This window comes from Littorina saxatilis, linkage group LG14 (genome assembly GCF_037325665.1).
Source record: "Littorina saxatilis isolate snail1 linkage group LG14, US_GU_Lsax_2.0, whole genome shotgun sequence".
Classification (NCBI taxonomy): Eukaryota; Metazoa; Mollusca; class Gastropoda; order Littorinimorpha; family Littorinidae; genus Littorina; species Littorina saxatilis.
In genome coordinates this window covers 12994642-13011031 of record NC_090258.1, presented here as the reverse complement: position 1 = coordinate 13011031, position 16390 = coordinate 12994642, and the positions used below count along the sequence as shown (strand labels likewise).

The 16390-nt window shown below is 41.6% G+C and overlaps 1 protein-coding gene and 1 long non-coding RNA gene across 2 annotated transcripts in view; both read left to right on the top strand.

The window, feature by feature from the left end:
* The window catches only part of LOC138947142 (carnosine synthase 1-like), a 46998-nt gene that overhangs the window by 3051 nt on the left and 27557 nt on the right, over positions 1-16390 (top strand). The window contains exons 2-5 of the mRNA XM_070318592.1: positions 2293-2619; positions 3026-3216; positions 4009-4216; positions 4717-4787. Coding sequence (XP_070174693.1) covers positions 2293-2619; positions 3026-3216; positions 4009-4216; positions 4717-4787 — 797 coding nt within the window. The remainder of the gene's footprint in view (positions 1-2292; positions 2620-3025; positions 3217-4008; positions 4217-4716; positions 4788-16390) is intronic.
* Positions 12256-15055, top strand: LOC138947146 (uncharacterized). The gene is made up of 3 exons (XR_011449564.1): positions 12256-12584; positions 12855-12914; positions 13811-15055. It is a non-coding gene; the product is annotated as an uncharacterized lncRNA (long non-coding RNA).

The window sequence follows — 16390 nt, the reverse complement described above, 5'->3', positions numbered from 1 at the left end:
AGTATGCCTTTAACTGGGCGACGCTGGCCGCACGGCACGAAACTTTAGCACTGAGTTTTCGGTTAAAGAACTTCGCGAAGTCAACTTTGGGCTGAATTAAGCCTTGGACCGCCTTGACGCTGTCCTCTCGTCCAGACGATTGCTGTATCAGCAAGAGCTTTCATTGTCTGCATTGGCAGTCCTGATGTTGAGACTTATACAGCAGAGGTAGCATTACTAGTCCTAAGAAACCATGTTAACAGCTAAGTTTGCATTAGGCTTGTCGAGGTTGATGAAAATAGAGTTAAGTTTATTGTTTTCATTAGTCGTGCAAAAACAGAAACAGATGAGGCTCACCCTGCATTAGTTATTGTGTAGTGGAAATTGTTCTGAGGTCTTCTTTATATCCCTTTATTACCAATTCAATGCCCCATATGGCTTTTTGACCAATCAGGACGGATTCTAGGTGACCCTCTAAATGTTATAACGTTCAGGCTGGGACCCTTTTTGTTTATCACGCTAAAAATTAACAAGACAAAGTAAAAATGTAATTCAACAATATCAGCGTGATTTATTCTAAAGAATGACACTTCAAATGCTGTCAGGTAATACTCTCTTTATCTAAAAAAAAAAATACCGAAAAGCGGGTTTTGTCGGTGGGTGCGTAACGGAACAGCAAGGCACCGCCCATCGTCTGAGTGTGCAATGCCGACCGCTCACTTGAAATCTAAATGATCAAAGTTCGGAAAAATCAAGTGAAATTGCGCCACTCGCTTTACATCAAATGTATCTTTACGTCATTTCCCATCCGTCTGGAGTCGGTTCTAAATCTGTCGCTCTCTGTTCAACGAGAAAAAGCGAAGCAACCGAAACGCATGTTCAACATGGTTTATCTTGTGAGATTGTTGTGTGTATTCATCACGTGAGGTGTGTTACTCTGATTGGCTGACTCAGGTCACGAGAATTCTTTGACTGACAGGCATAATCAGGTAGAAGCGCTCAAGTTCCCATTGCGGCTGTTCTGTCTAATTCGCGGGGTTGCTTCGAAATTTCTTTTGGTCGAATTAAACGGTAATAAAACCGTTATTTCTAATATGCTGACTGTTAGCAAATGATAACAGACATGTCTCACAAACGATATCAGCATTCGCCTAAAAGGCTCATACTTGATATCTTTTTTCTGGACATGTCTTGTTATCATTTGCTAACAGTCAGCATATTAGAAATAACTCATAATCTTGGGGTTCGCATCACGTTATGCGTGGAGTTTGCTTTCATGATTCAAAGTAGTTTAGCTTCAGTTCAATATTTGTTCCTCGTCCATATCTTACTTTCAGGCATATTACTCAGAACTCGGTGTACGGGTTACAGAAACACAAAAATGCCAAGCATGCAACCCCCGAATAAGGAGTATGACTGCTTGAATGGCGAGAAAAAAAACCGACCTATCACGTAAAAAAGCCGACTCGTGCACTATTCACGTACTCAGTCTTCTGAAAGACACAGCAATATCATCTGCGACAAGATGAGATTCGTATGTCTCATTATTCTGAATAATTATATATCTTTAGCTCACAATCGGGCCAAATATAGCCAGTCTTTTTCACAGGATAAGCCGATACCTCCGTTTGGACACATACAAGGGCACAGTGGCGTGGTGGTAACACATCGGCCTCCTATTCGGGAGATCGTGAGTTCGAATCCCGGTCGCTGCCGCCTGCCTGGTGTGTTAAGACTAAGATTAAGAGTGGATATTTTTTCCGATCTCCCAGTTCAACTTATGTGCAGACCTGCTAGTGACTTAACCCCCTTCGTGTGTACACTCAAGCACAAGACCAAGGGCGCACGGAAAAGATCCTGTACTCCATGTCAGAGTTCGGTGGGTTTTAGAAACACGAAAATACCCAGCATGCCTCCCCTGATATCGGCGTATGCTGCCTGAATGGCGGGGTAAAAACGGTCATACACGTAAAAATCTACTCGTGCTAAAAACATGAGTGAATGTGGGAATCTAAGCCCATGAACGAAGAAGAAGAAGAAGAAGGACACATACACACAAAAAAAATCAATATCCTGGCTGTTTCCTGTGCAGAGTTAGAAATTGTCGATGAATCAATTTTACAGATCTATAAAAGCGTCCGTAAAGGAATTCATTTATTAAAAAAACAACCTACCCTGCATAGAAAACACACAAGCTGTTGCTTTTGGTACATGTCGAAATGCATAATCCTGGGCAAATTTGAGATGGTCAGTCGAATCGTTTCCATGGAAAGGACTGTGCCAGTAAACTCCCAGGTCTCCATGTCTTCCAAGGTAACCGACAATGTCCGGGTGGCGTACTGCTGGCCATGAGCGCCGGGTGGATGTCACGGAGACCGTCACCTGACCACCCGGACCTAGACACGCTCTACATCCACCAGGCCATGACGGCTGACAGGGGTGGTCAGACCTACCTGGACGTGTTCAGTCATCCGCGACGGGTGAGCTACCTGGTCAACCACCTGACTGGCTTCACCACAGAGTTCCGGAGGACGGAGGGGGAGGAGCTTGCGGCCTTTGGCTTGGACACGCCCACCAGTTCATCCTTGTTGCTCAACCGCAGGGCTGATGATAAGCTTCTGACTACCTCTATGTGTGCTAGTAAGCCTTTGCTTTCTTTTGCCTTTGTATTTTTTGGTCTTGTAATGGCCGAATTATACAATTTTTAACTCACATTTTTCAAATAAGGCATTTTTACTGAGTTACTGTAATGCATTTTACGACTACATCTCAATATAAATGTTTTGCACACACATCTGATCATTCAAGCAAGTACGTCCTTTGGTATTTAAACGCAGCATGGTTTGATGGAAGATCAAACAGCTGATCTACCATGCATATAATCAACGTCAAGACTTCTCATCGAATAGTAGTTCCAACAAATAGCCTATGTCATGGCTAATCGCAATGGTCCTCCATATCATCGTCTGTACTACAGTAGTAACCTTCACAGACACGCTCAGATCGAATATTTGTTGTCAAGTTGTATTGTTGCACGTGCTGACAGCTGTGGGCGTGGCACACCCTATCACAGTGGGGTTCTGGTTGCCAGGAGACCACAACCTTCACCAACATTACTCCAACAACTACCCGACTGTCACTGCCGTGAAGCTGACGTCACGCGACCTTGACATCAGACACGTGGAGGCCAAGGTCAGAGAATTCCTCACATCAGGGATGTTGGCGGACTACGAAAAGGTCTTTATTTCTTTATTTGGTGTTTAACGTCGTTTTCAACCGTTCAAGGTTATATCGCGACGGGGAAAGGGGGGAGATGGGATAGAGCCACTTGTTAATTGTTTCTTGTTCACAAAAGCACTAATCAAAAAATTGCTCCAGGGGCTTGCAACGTAGTACAATATATGACCTTACTGGGAGAATGCAAGTTTCCAGTACAAAGGACTTAACATTTCTTACATACTGCTTGACTAAAATCTTTACAAACTTTGACTATATTCTATACAAGAAACACTTAACAAGGGTAAAAGGAGAAACAGAATCCGTTAGTCGCCTTTTACGACATGCTGGGGAGCATCGGGTAAATTCTTCCCCCTAACCCGCGGGGGGCCTACGAAAAGGTACCAGTATGAACTCAGTTATTAAACTGTCTTTGAACTGCCGCTTGTCATTTCCTGTGAAGCAGAGCTCTTAATTGGGAGGACAATAGAACCAAGGGCAAGTGGTCGTGGACAGGGTTTAACTAAATCACAACAGCGAGTGTACTCCTAGACGAGCTTAACATTTGCTGTGTATTGCGTACATACAAGGCTGTCCCTTTGATATATCAAACCACGTAAGCGCTTTATCCTAAGAATGCCCAGGACTCAACCGCGCAGGGTTATTTCAAATGTCTTTCTGAAAACGCCATTTCAAAAAATTAATGTGATTTGCATTGTCGATTCCCAAAGATCGGATAGAATAATGTACATGTATTGTGTTATCTCTATTGATATCGTCTTCTGCGACCTAATGTTTTAAATTTCCAAACAGGTGGTGGTCAAACCGTTTGGGCCTGCATGGAATTCCTGCAAGGGAGTTAGTTTTCATGACACAAATGACATCACGGGTGTCCTTCAATCTGTCCTGGACCTACTCACTGTTATCAACCTCGGTGACGGTGTGCTCGTGCAGTCTTACCATGCGACCTTTAAACCCGTGATAAAACCCGGCCTTGGGCGTCACGCTATCAGTCCCGACAGTAAGGGACATTTTTTTCTCATTGCTGTTTTCAACTGCCAAGGTGACAAAGAAAATATGTATGCACTCCTGTTTTCTTGCATAATTATGCAGTATACCTGCATCAGAAAAGTGAAGGCAACAGAGAATATTTCAGGTTTTTACACTCATGTTCAAACTCAATCATTACGAAAGTAAGTCTGCGAGATTGAGAAAGGAAGTTAATAAAAAAAAACGGCCCTCAACTGAGTTAGCTGAGGTCGTCAAATACAAACGAAGGAAAAACAAATATATGACTAATAGTCACTTTAATTTTATATATATATTTGTTTGTATTGCATTGATTATTCAGTTCTACTTTATTTTTTTATCGAATTAAACAAGTTGTTTCATCTTTCCTTTTCCTGTTGTGCACTCTGTAAGTACAGCATTCCGCATAATAGTACATCATTTAATCAGAGGTATTAGCACTGGCCAATCAAATGAAACAAAAGGCCGTCACTCATTTCGTTCATTTGACAGATGTCAATCTTGGTTTCCGTGTGAGGGCGATAGTGGCCAGGACTCCACAGAACACAGCGCGGATGACACAGGTGAGACCGGTTATTACAATTTGTGTGCATCATGTGACTAATGTGACAAACCACAACTGCTTGTCACCATTCAGTCAATCCGGTACCTTGTCTGCTTATCACATAAAAAATCCAACCAGGACAAACTAAAACTTGAATTAAAATACAAACGACGGGCCCAATTAACCAATTTTCATACAATCACTGAACGTTAAAACATCCCGATCACTGAATGCAATGTTGAGCACGACTGCTTGACAATGCCGATTTGGACCTGAAAAGGCGTTCCTTAATTGAGCCGGAAGTCAACTTCGCAAAGATTTCGCGATGTCATTGCATCGAAAACTCAGTGCCAAAACTTCGTGCGGCCAGCTTCGCCAAGTATAGTAAAATTGTTGTGAACATGCCAACCAGAATAACGAACAACAGTAGCACCTGTCTGGACCTGATTTTAACTCAAACACTCCATTTAGTAAAGAGCGTCGACGTATTGGCACCCATATGCAGTGACCATAGCGTACCATGTGTTATTATTCATAATACCGCAAAGACCAAGCAGCCATTTAAAAGAACTATATATAATTATGACAGATTAAACGTACACAATTTTTGTGCAGACTTATCAGATGTAAATTGGAATGAAATGATCGAAAGCAACTCTATCGACGATTGCGCCGATATTTTTTCAGTTACTCTTGGGAACATCGCCAAACAGCATATGCCTGTCCGAACGATAACAGTTAGCCCCAAAGACGCGCCGTGGATAAACGCTGACACTTTGTCACTCATAAGTACACGAAACCGGATTCATGCCTAAAAGCAAAGAGAACAAACTTACCAGAAGATTGGCAATTATTTCGCGAGGTACGAAATTACGCAACCGACAAGATAAGAGAACGGATTACTGACTATTACAATTCTTTCTTTATTTGGTGTTTAACGTCGTTTTCAACCACGAAGGTTATATCGCGACGGGGAAAGGGGGGGGGGGGGGGGGGGAGATGGGATAGAGCCACTTGTTAATTGTTTCTTGTTCACAAAAGCACTAATCAAAAAATTGCTCCAGGGGCTTGCAACGTAGTACAATATATTACCTTACTGGGAGAATGCAAGTTTCCAGTACAAAGGACTTAACATTTCTTACATACTGCTTGACTAAAATCTTTACAAACATTGACTATATTCTATACAAGAAACACTTAACAAGGGTAAAAGGAGAAACAGAATCCGTTAGTCGCCTCTTACGACATGCTGGGGAGCATCAGGTAAATTCTTTCCCCTAACCCGCGGGGGGGTGACTATTACAATGAAATGGATTCGAAAATATGTAACTTAGACAATGTAAATAAAAAAGATTGGTGGAAAATTGTGAAAAGGTTTATGGACAAGAAAGGAATTGGTTCTGATGAAATACCACCTATTGAGCATAACAGTAACATTTATTATGATAATGAAGGAAAGGCAAACGTCTTTAACGACTTTTTTTGTACAGTAGGCCAATTTGGATAATGAAAATGGTGATTTGTCCGTCGAAGAGGTGATTAACATTATAAAAAGTCTTGATATTAGTAAAGCATGCAGCCCAGATCACGTACATAATAGGCTACTTAAAGCAGCAAACAGTATTATTTCACAACCACTTACAGCGCTGTTTAATCGTTGCCTGAACGAAAGACAATACCCTATCTTATGGAAATATGCACATGTTACTCCGATATTTAAAAAAGGATCCAAAATGAGTTGTTTGAATTGTAGACCTATGTGACGATTTTACCAATTGGTCTAGGGTATAAACGTTTGGTTGAGATACACACAATCTCTTTCCGTGCTGACACTGTACTCTCTTGCCCAAAGAATACACAACAGCGTTATTTTAGTTTGAACAATTTCGTTTATATGTGGCTAACTATATATTGTTCAAAATTCACAACATCCTCTACTTATCACAGGTTAATTAATAAATAGATGCCCACAATGGGAGAACACAAGTCATTCTTCTTCAAAAGTTTCTGGTGAAAAACACAGTATCTAGAACATTATGATGACGATGAGTTATAGTGTTAGAAGCTTAGCTTGAGGTCAAAGAAATAATGAAGACAGGATGACGAACAGCAAATGTTGGGACGACGACGATCCAGTGACGACAGGTCGACGTAGACAACAGGTACAGCAGGTTACACCAAGTGGTTATTCTTCATCGACGAACAGGTTAGCGAATTCAGTGTAGATATAGGTATACAAATAAAACAGCTGATCCAATCCTCGGTGAAGAGAATTCAGTGTCTGCACACAAAGTGTAGCATACCGTTAACAAATCGTTCATCTAGCAACATGTAAAATGAAACAGAACATGTTTCAGCATCTTGAGAAATGGAACACAAATTACCTATTCGTGTCATCTAATTTCTCCAAACGAACGGACAAATGATTACATGAACACACACTAGGATTGGCTTCATCAGAAAGTTACTGTTTGTGAATCATTTACTAACCTGCCTAGAATCTTGAGGGCCCCAAAGGGTTTAAAATCGTGATCGTGATTGGCGTTTTTTGACCTTTCTGTGACCGTGATTGCCGAAATTTCCATTTCTGTGATCGTGATGGGACTTTGCCCGTGATCCGTGATGACAAAAAAATCAAGTCTCGTGATCGTGATCGTCATTTGTTTTCGTGATCGTGATGGGCATTATTGCAAAGCATTTTATTTTCAACGTACATTTTTCACAGCTGTATCACTCTATGATCCTCTATTCGTCAAGGAGCCAATCCCGATTGAAGAGAAGCAACAACACATTCAGAAATATGATTTTGACAGCGATTGCTTCCCTTTAAGAGAACCAATCACACAAAAAAAGAGATCCAATCAGAAGGCACATTGCAAAAGTCTGCCAAACTTCATCCAATGGAAGGGCTTCGTGCAAAAGTTTTGAGTGCATTCAGTCAAAATCGAATTCGAAGATCAAAAATTTCGTGCAGCGGTACTGTCATCGAACTTCTGTTATATTTTGTGGATTCAAGCCAGACCAAAGCAGGCGGCGAGAATGCCTTCCTTGGTGGAAAGGTCAGGCTACGGGTCGGTCTTTCCGAAGACGAAATATCAAGGTATGTTGATCTATGTCGCTCTATGACTGTTCTGAATGTAGGCAAAGATCTTGAAATTTGTTCAAGATCTTTGAGTTTGAGTGAGATCATTGACATTGTCGACATTGCCACGTCCGGCTGTCACTCGCTCAGTGTGACCTCGACTGGCTCAGTCGAGATCGAGTCTGCGTGTAGCCAAAACCGAAACTAGAAATGTGTTTTTCATCCCAGCAACGTGGACACGCTTGGCATAGATTCTAATTGTCGCTTCTTTGCATTGAGCTTGGATTTATTTTAGCGCCTGTAAACTTTAATATCAACAATGGGTTAAATTCAGAAACAATGGCGGGGAGACGTGCTAGTTTGGGTCACTTGATCCTCATGTCAAAGACGATCAAAGTCATGTTCGTTGGGGATTTTGTCAGGCATGCTACTTTTCCGGTAATTGCCGGAAATCCGATAAAGCCGTTTTCAAAATCCGGTAAAGTCAAATTTATCCCCGAGTACGCAGTACTAGGGTCCTGCAGACTTTAATTGTGTGTGTGTGTGTCTGTCTCGACTTAACAGCTTATTGCTGGGAAACTACTGGGCGCAGTTCGTTCAAAAGTTGATACACTAACTTGATAATAGGTCCGATTGATCGTATTAAAACTTCATAATGTTACCTGGGACCTCAATGCGAAATAAATCACAAAAGCCACTCTTAACGGTGGGAGTTTTTGCGGTGGGAGGCTGGTCGCTTTGCGAACAGCCAGTCACTGAACTAAAGGGGAGACTTGGGCGGCTGAGCCGAACACGTCACGCAGTGACGAGAAAAGCATGATTTGCAAGACAGCCGACGGGTGGGGATTTGGTCTCGGCAAAGAAACTATTGGTCTCGGTGAAAGAGAGACAGAGAGCACGAGAGAGTCTATGGCCAAAGTGATCAGGGTTCGATTTCCGGCATGGGCGGTCTATTTTTTTTTATTTTTTTATTTTTAATTCTTGTTTACTATTGTTTATTATGAAAGTTTTAATGTTTTATTTTACTCTAATAGTTTTTTTTAATTGTGTAAAATAAATTATTATTTTTTTTTTTTTAAATCCACGTGCACAAGACAGAAACTTTCATACTGGGGGAGCGAGCCAGTCTGAAGAGTACTCGGGTCCAGCGCCAGCGTTTTTTATTCCGGTGAAGTTGAAAAATTTCCGCAAAAACGATCCGTGTGAATATCGCGCAACGCGACCGGGCGCCTGTCTCAATGAAGCCAGCGCACAGTAGTGTTGTTTTCACCAGTTTGGAGGTGTGTTGAATGGTGGTGGGGGCAGGCTAAAATGGGATTTTTAACAAGATCACAACACTATTACAGCCCTGAAAATGATGCCCAGAATGCACCAGATTGCACAGATTTTAACCGTTTTTTGAAAAAAAATCCGGGGGGGGGGGGGGGGGCATGCCCCCGGACCCTGCTAGTTGGCTCGCCTGCTTCGCAGGCTCAGGCTTGTGGCTTTGCCACTGGCAATGCGCGCTTCTTTCAGGTAAAACCATTTTTGGCCTGTAGCATTCCTAGCCTGTTTGTTTTTCAAGGCCATGAAACCACGCGATGGTGTACCTCAAATTGTATGGCAAAGTTGAAAATAAAGACCCCATCACACATACATGTACTTTAATTTCAATCCACCCAATAGTTTTTGAGAAAATGGGTTTACAAGATTTAGCTCTGGAAATGTGAAATTGTGCAAGTATATAATCATGTGTGTGAGTGAGGGTGTGGGAGTTGAATGTGTATGAGTGGAGAGAGAGAGAGAGAGAGAGAGAGAGAGAGAGAGAGAGAGAGAGAGAGAGAGAGAGAGAGAGAGAGAGAGAGAGAACTGAACTTTATTACAGGAAAGATAGCATTAGGTCCGTAGGACTTTTCTTACAGCTAGTCCTGATCTAAGCAAAATAGAGAGAGAGAGAGAGAGAGAGAGAGAGAGACAGAGAGAGACAGAGAGAGACAGAGAGAGACAGAGAGAGAAAACAATGAAAACAACATTCTTGTTACTGATTACAAATCATGATATGTATTTCTATGTGTGTATGAAAGAGAATTAAAAAAATAATAATAAAAAAGTGCAACAGTTCTCACTTTGTGTTGAATAAACAATAGATCCAGAGGAACGAATTACTGTGTGGTTGTGTTTACTTTGACACGTGCTTTCTGTACATGCAACTTTTACTGTGACCGTGATTTACCACTGGTGTTCGTGCTCGTGAAACAAAAATCAAGGTAACTGTGATCGTGAAAGCTAAAATTTCCCTTCACGTGATCGTGATGATACCCCCCCCCCCCCCCCCCTTTGGGGCCCTCAATCTTTCGTACGACTTCTTCGGGTCTTGACGAACAGACTGGGACTGATCGTTGGTTTTACGTTACGACGATTGTTGTCTGTCGCCAAGCAATACCTAGGTTACATTGCTCTCGAATGAACGAGAATGTTAGTAATCATGAAGCAATTCTAAACATTGACATCGCTTCATGCCACTATCGCTGGTCTTAGCAATAATATTATGTTTATAAGAAATACTTTCCAAACCTTCGTGTTTCCTAGACAAGAGACAGGGTTACGAAAATTACGTCATCGACATTTACGGTGTGACGTCACTATCACGAATACAGTCTCGGCTTAGTAGGGACATCCAGATTCAACCTTCGTCAGACGAACATTCGTCGGTGGTGGGGATTTCCTCTCTATTTTTAACTTTGTGCCTCAATGCGCATGCGCTTGGTTTTTCGCGCCCACCACTGCTTGCCGAAGACCGGGATCTGCGTGGTGAAAAAGGCGCGTTTGACGAACCTCAATCAGCAATACACCAGTTAACAGTTCCGCGGCCATTTTAGATCTCGCACATGCGCACTTCTTTTATCGCGAGCAGATTCGTCCCATTTCCTTTTCCGGGTGATGCGCATATCGTTTTTCGGCATGTTTATGTCTTTTTCCTTTTCCGGTTGATTTTACCGCATGCGCAGATCGTGTTATTCGCCCACGTTTCTACTCAAGGGACACTACTCCGGCGCACTACTCCACCCGTTGAAAGGGGGAAATATTTCCTTCAGTACAAGTAGTCTTTATGAATAATCAATTAACAAGAAGGACGTTGTAAATTCATTCAATGCAGATAAAATAAGAAATAGGTTTGACGAACTTGTTCTGTTCTTATTCACATGACAAAATATGTGAAGATCGAGAGATGTTATTAAACAAGAGGCGAAGCCTTCAAGGCTCACGTAAGAAATAGACAAACAGTAACACAAACTCAATCACTCCGTCACATACACACACACACACACACACACACACAGTAAGCATTGGTGACACTGTGCAAGAAAGCGAAACACTAGATCTAGATATGTCTGTCTGCATGTAGCCTACTTACAGTGACACGACTAAGAGTAATACCTAATATTCTGGACTCGCAACGAAATATACAAACAAATGACAATGAACAACGTTTCGACCTAATGGTCTTCAACAGGTTAAAAAAAATAAAATGAAAACAATACAAATATCAAAACGACTTATCAGAGAAGATGATGTCCTCCAAGCGCAAAAGAAGGGGGAAGGGAGATAAATCAAAAAGAAAAATGAGCAATGAAAAATGAAACCAAAACGAAACAAATCAGAATAATAACGCTTGAAGGGCCTGAAGTTGAAAGAGAGAGAGAGAGAGAGAGAGAGAGTGGCAACAATACCTGCGACACGACTGCCAACTAGTCTCGGCCCGCTCAAAGAAACAATGACCGAGACTGTCAGTAATTCCTTCGCGTGACGTCTAACCCTCTTACGCCATAATGTGACGTCTTCAAATGACGAAATGTTAAAGTTTCTACCACACACGCACGCACACACGTGCGTGTGACGTCTTCAAATGACGAAATGTTAAAGTTTCTATCACACACGCACGCACGCACGCACGCACAGACAGACAAAAGTTAGCATCGCATAGGCCAGAGATACTGTAGCAAGGGGATCGCCAACTCTGCCCGCGCCGCTACATAATACTGCTTGCGGGGTCTCGCACAGCGCCAAATAACGCGAAGTGTGCCCAGCTTACTTCCGGTGAAGCAGAAATGGATGGACCTCTGCTCGATATTATTTCTAGAATTGTTCAGGTTGGTTGTTATTTGTATCCTCCCAGTGGTTAAATCGAAGTTAACAATGGTAATATATATCTTAAGTGGATGCATTGTTTGTTCTTCAGCATTCGAGATGGTAGTGAAACGCGGAATTTCGAGTTTTAATCGCCACAGAAAAACGTAAACACTGAATCGGTGAATGCGAGCGATCGACATCGTTTTCGAAGCTAGACTACTGGGTATTTCTCTGTGTTGCTCTCAGTGATGAATTCGAAGTTAATACTAGAAATACGTATTTCTAATGAACCCGATCAAACCGTTTGTTTACTTTAGCATAAGAAATGGTATTACGCTGATTTTTTTTTAGATCTAATCGCCACATGAAAACGTAAAACATTTGAAAGATCGACATCGGGTTTGGAGTCCCTTGCACTGGGTATGTCTCGGGTCTACTCTTAAAAAATATTGAATAAAATCATAAGAATGACATTGTCTGTTTCTAAAAGGTATTCCTGATTCTTTAAACAGTTCAATGTTCCATGATTTGAAGTTGAAGCTGTTGATCGATTATGCGATTGATTTATCTTCAGGAATCCTAACAAGATGACAGGCCTGAACCAAGACCAAAGGAACAACACTAGTAAGTGTGTGTGCGTCTGCATGCGCGTGTGTGTATGAGAGAGAGAGAGAGAGAGAGAGAGAGAGAGAGAGAGAGAGAGAGAGAGAGAGAGAGAGAGAGAGAGAGAGAGAGCATTAATGAAGCATACGAATGTGAGAATTCAGTGTGGCAACATTAGTTGTTAATATAAAATATTAGAAAATGAATGCGGATTTTAAGTTTAATATTCAATTTGAAGAAGCTTTCAGATGTTTATCAAGTATTTCATTGATTTTGTGATTTTGTCTTCAGGATCCCACACAAGAAAATGTCCTGCTGGAATCCAGGCCAAAGACCACAGGAATAACTCAAGTGTGTGTGTTTGTTTGTGTTACAAAGAGAGAGAGAGAGAGAGAGAGAGAGAGAGAGAGAGAGAGAGAGAGAGAGAGAGAGAGAGAGAGAGAGAGTTTAACATGCACACTAATCGATTTCATGCATACTTGCAAGCATTCATCATTTCATGCAGCATCAACAAGTGAGAATTCTGTCTGGCTACTTTAATTGTGAAATCTAGAGTTCCAACACTAAGGCTATCCTTTCGAACATCTTCAAGTGTGAAGTAGTTGACTCTCAGGACTTCTGGTGGGGCTTGGCGCCAAACCTGTAATTATAAAAATGCAACAGTGATGAGTGAATCTAGCGGAAAAGGAAGACCTTGATTCAAGAACCGTAAACTACCTTGTATACGCCCGGTATCGAGTAAACGCCCACCCCCTAGTTTTGGTCAAATTATGCGCACAGGATACGGTGCCTAGTAAACGCCCACCCCCTATTTTTTTACGCCCACCCCCAATTTTTTTATCATTACATGGGTGCAACTCTGCCGGCCACACGCCGGCAACCGGTTTTTGGTTTCATCGGCTGCCGGCAGTGCCGGTTTTTGAAAAGTTGACGAGCATAATAATGATTCATGAATCACTAAGACTAGTAAGAGAGCACAAATTTTAGGATGAATAGTATGGTTTACTTTGTATGTTTTTGTTCGAGGAGAGGGTTTTTTTTTTGCATTTTAAATACTAAAAAAGCTTCAGCTTATGGGGGGCGAAGCCTCCCAGACCCCCCCAACGGGGCGCTGCCCCTGTACCCCGCCAGGGGCCGGACCCCAATTTTTGCAGGTTTTTGGAATTTTTCAGGTTGCACCCATGTCATTAGACTTAGAGTAAGGTGAAATTAAAAATATTATTAAGTGTTCTGTTGTTGTTTTTCAGAAATTGAAAATATTTCGCGCGCGCTGCAAAGATCTCAGTGTGACAAGATGCCGCAAATGATTTCCTACACATTGGAGTTTAAACTCTCAGCGCTAGAGCAACTGGATAACAATGGAAGTGTTTCACAAATAGCACGTGAGTCAGTTAGTACCATGATAAGCAGAAGAGACCTTGACATGTGCACTTTTAAATGCAACACCTACTCGCCCTTGAATGTTGGTATGTGTTAAAATGGGGGTATGAATTTTAGCTCAATTGGTAAAGCACTAGACTTTGGTGTCCAAATTAAAGTATGGGTTCAAATCCAGGGTGGTCACCCTTTTGTGCAGAATTTGGTTTCGCTTACAATTACATATATATTATATATCTGACGGGCGCAGTAGCATGGTGGTAAGCCGTGGGCCTCCTGGGTAGATCCAGCGACAACATTCGCAATCACAGTGTTGGCTTGTTTCATAGTATCATTGTGTGAAGTGGTTGTCTCCCTTGGGTTGTTAGCACAAACAAATTCAGAACATAAATGGATTTATAGGAAACCATAAATATAATTTATGTGAAGGAATGGTTGGCAAGAGTAGTGAACTGTTGAGGAATTCTCGTTTCGTACCCAATCCGAAAATTTCATACCATCGTTTAAATACCCATAAGGCAATGCTTCCTTCCACCTACAACATGTCAACAAGAAAGAACGCGTCCACTCAGTCCGCAAAGTTTTCCACCTCAACCCCGCCTGCCACCCAATTTCTTGAATTGTTGCTACTGTCAGGAGGCCGGTTCTGCAAATTGAGTGCAAGGGCACATTTGGTGGCTTGCATTTGGTCTGCAGATAAGGCTAGTTACAATATCGCAAGATTGTTTTTCAATTGATATGTTAATAACACATAAGGTTCTGCCGATACTGACAACAATGTATATATTAATGCTTTTGTGGATAACAATTATGGGCATGATAACCTTTCTACAAATTGACTGTAAGGGCACATTTGGTGGCTTACAATAGGTCTGTAGATGGTGCAACGTATTACCATGGAAGAGAATGCCCATTGTTCATTTTTGTTACTGGCATGTGCTGTCTAAAAACAATGCACATGTTGGGTTTTGGGTTGTTTGTTTGTTTTGCGATACATAGTAAGGCGCAAGATAACCTTATACAAATTCACTGTAAGGGTATATTTGGTGGCTTACAGTGGGTCTGTAAACAGGGCAAGTGAGGGCCAATAAAAGTGTTTACAAACTTTTTTCCTGCTGTACATGCAATTTGAGGGCGTTTTACCGCCAGTGATGTAAAAACAGGGGAAACTTGGTCCCCAGTGTGTAAAACAAATTTCGATGATGGTGATGTAAATAATGTTGCATTAACCTGTAAAGCAAATTTCAATGATTGTGATGTAAATAATGTTGCATTTAACCTGCTGCCAGGTGACTGTAAGGCAGCTAGTATTTATTGTGAGAAGGCCGGTGTGATATAATAAGGGAGGCAATTGTCCATCTAGTCGACCGGATACTCTCACAATTTCGGGTACTTTATAATAACATGTTGCCTCGGATGAGATGAAAAACCGAGGTCCCTTCGTGTACACTACATTGGGGTGTGCACGTTAAAGATCCGACGAATGACAAAAGGGTCTTTCCTGGCAAAATTGCATAGGCATAAATAAAAATGTCCACCTAAATACGTGTGACTTGGAATAATAGGCCGTGAAAAGTAGGATATGCGCTGAAATGGCTGCGATCTGCTGGCCGATGTGAATGCGTGATGTATTGTGTAAAAAATTCCATCTCACACGGCATAAATAAATCCCTGCGCCTTGAATATGTGCGCGATATAAATTGCATAGAATAAAAATTTAAAAAAAAATAAATCCCTGCGCTTAGAACTGTACCCACGGAATACGCGCGATATAAGCCTCATATTGATTGATTGATTGATGATGATTATGTATCCAAACAATTTGGTGCTAAACAGTATGCATTTTTGATTGATGATATGTATAAATACGTTGGTTTTCTCAAAAATGCAGTCGCTGGGTAGATCCAGCGACAACATTCGCAATCACAGTGTTGGCTTGTTTCATAGTATGATTGTGTGAAGTGGTTGTCTCCCTTGGGTTGTTAGCACAAACAAATTCAGAACATAAATGGATTTATGGGAAACCATAAAGGTAAGTTGTTGTCACAAATATGTCGACCCAACGGTCTTTTAAGTGCACAGCCACAGACAAGTAAATCAGCCAAGCTAAGTTCTTGTTTATTGTTTGACTCTGCGCTTAAAAGACCGTTGGGTCAACATATGTAACGTAAAATTGTCAATAACAACGTTCCAACAACTTTCCCTTCTTGTTTTTTTAAGTTAAATACTTATTTTTTTTTGTAGTAATAAATTCATAATATCATCCAAACTGTTGATAAATGATAGAAATAGAATCGTGACTGAGCTACAGAACACCTGTAACAACAACATGGTTGTCTTGTAGCTGTAAAACTGCACTCCTGCAAAATAGGTACAGCTTGTAAATGTAATTGTAGACTGACGGGCGCAATGGCTTGGTGGAACGACACCGGCCTCCAAAGCGGAGGGTT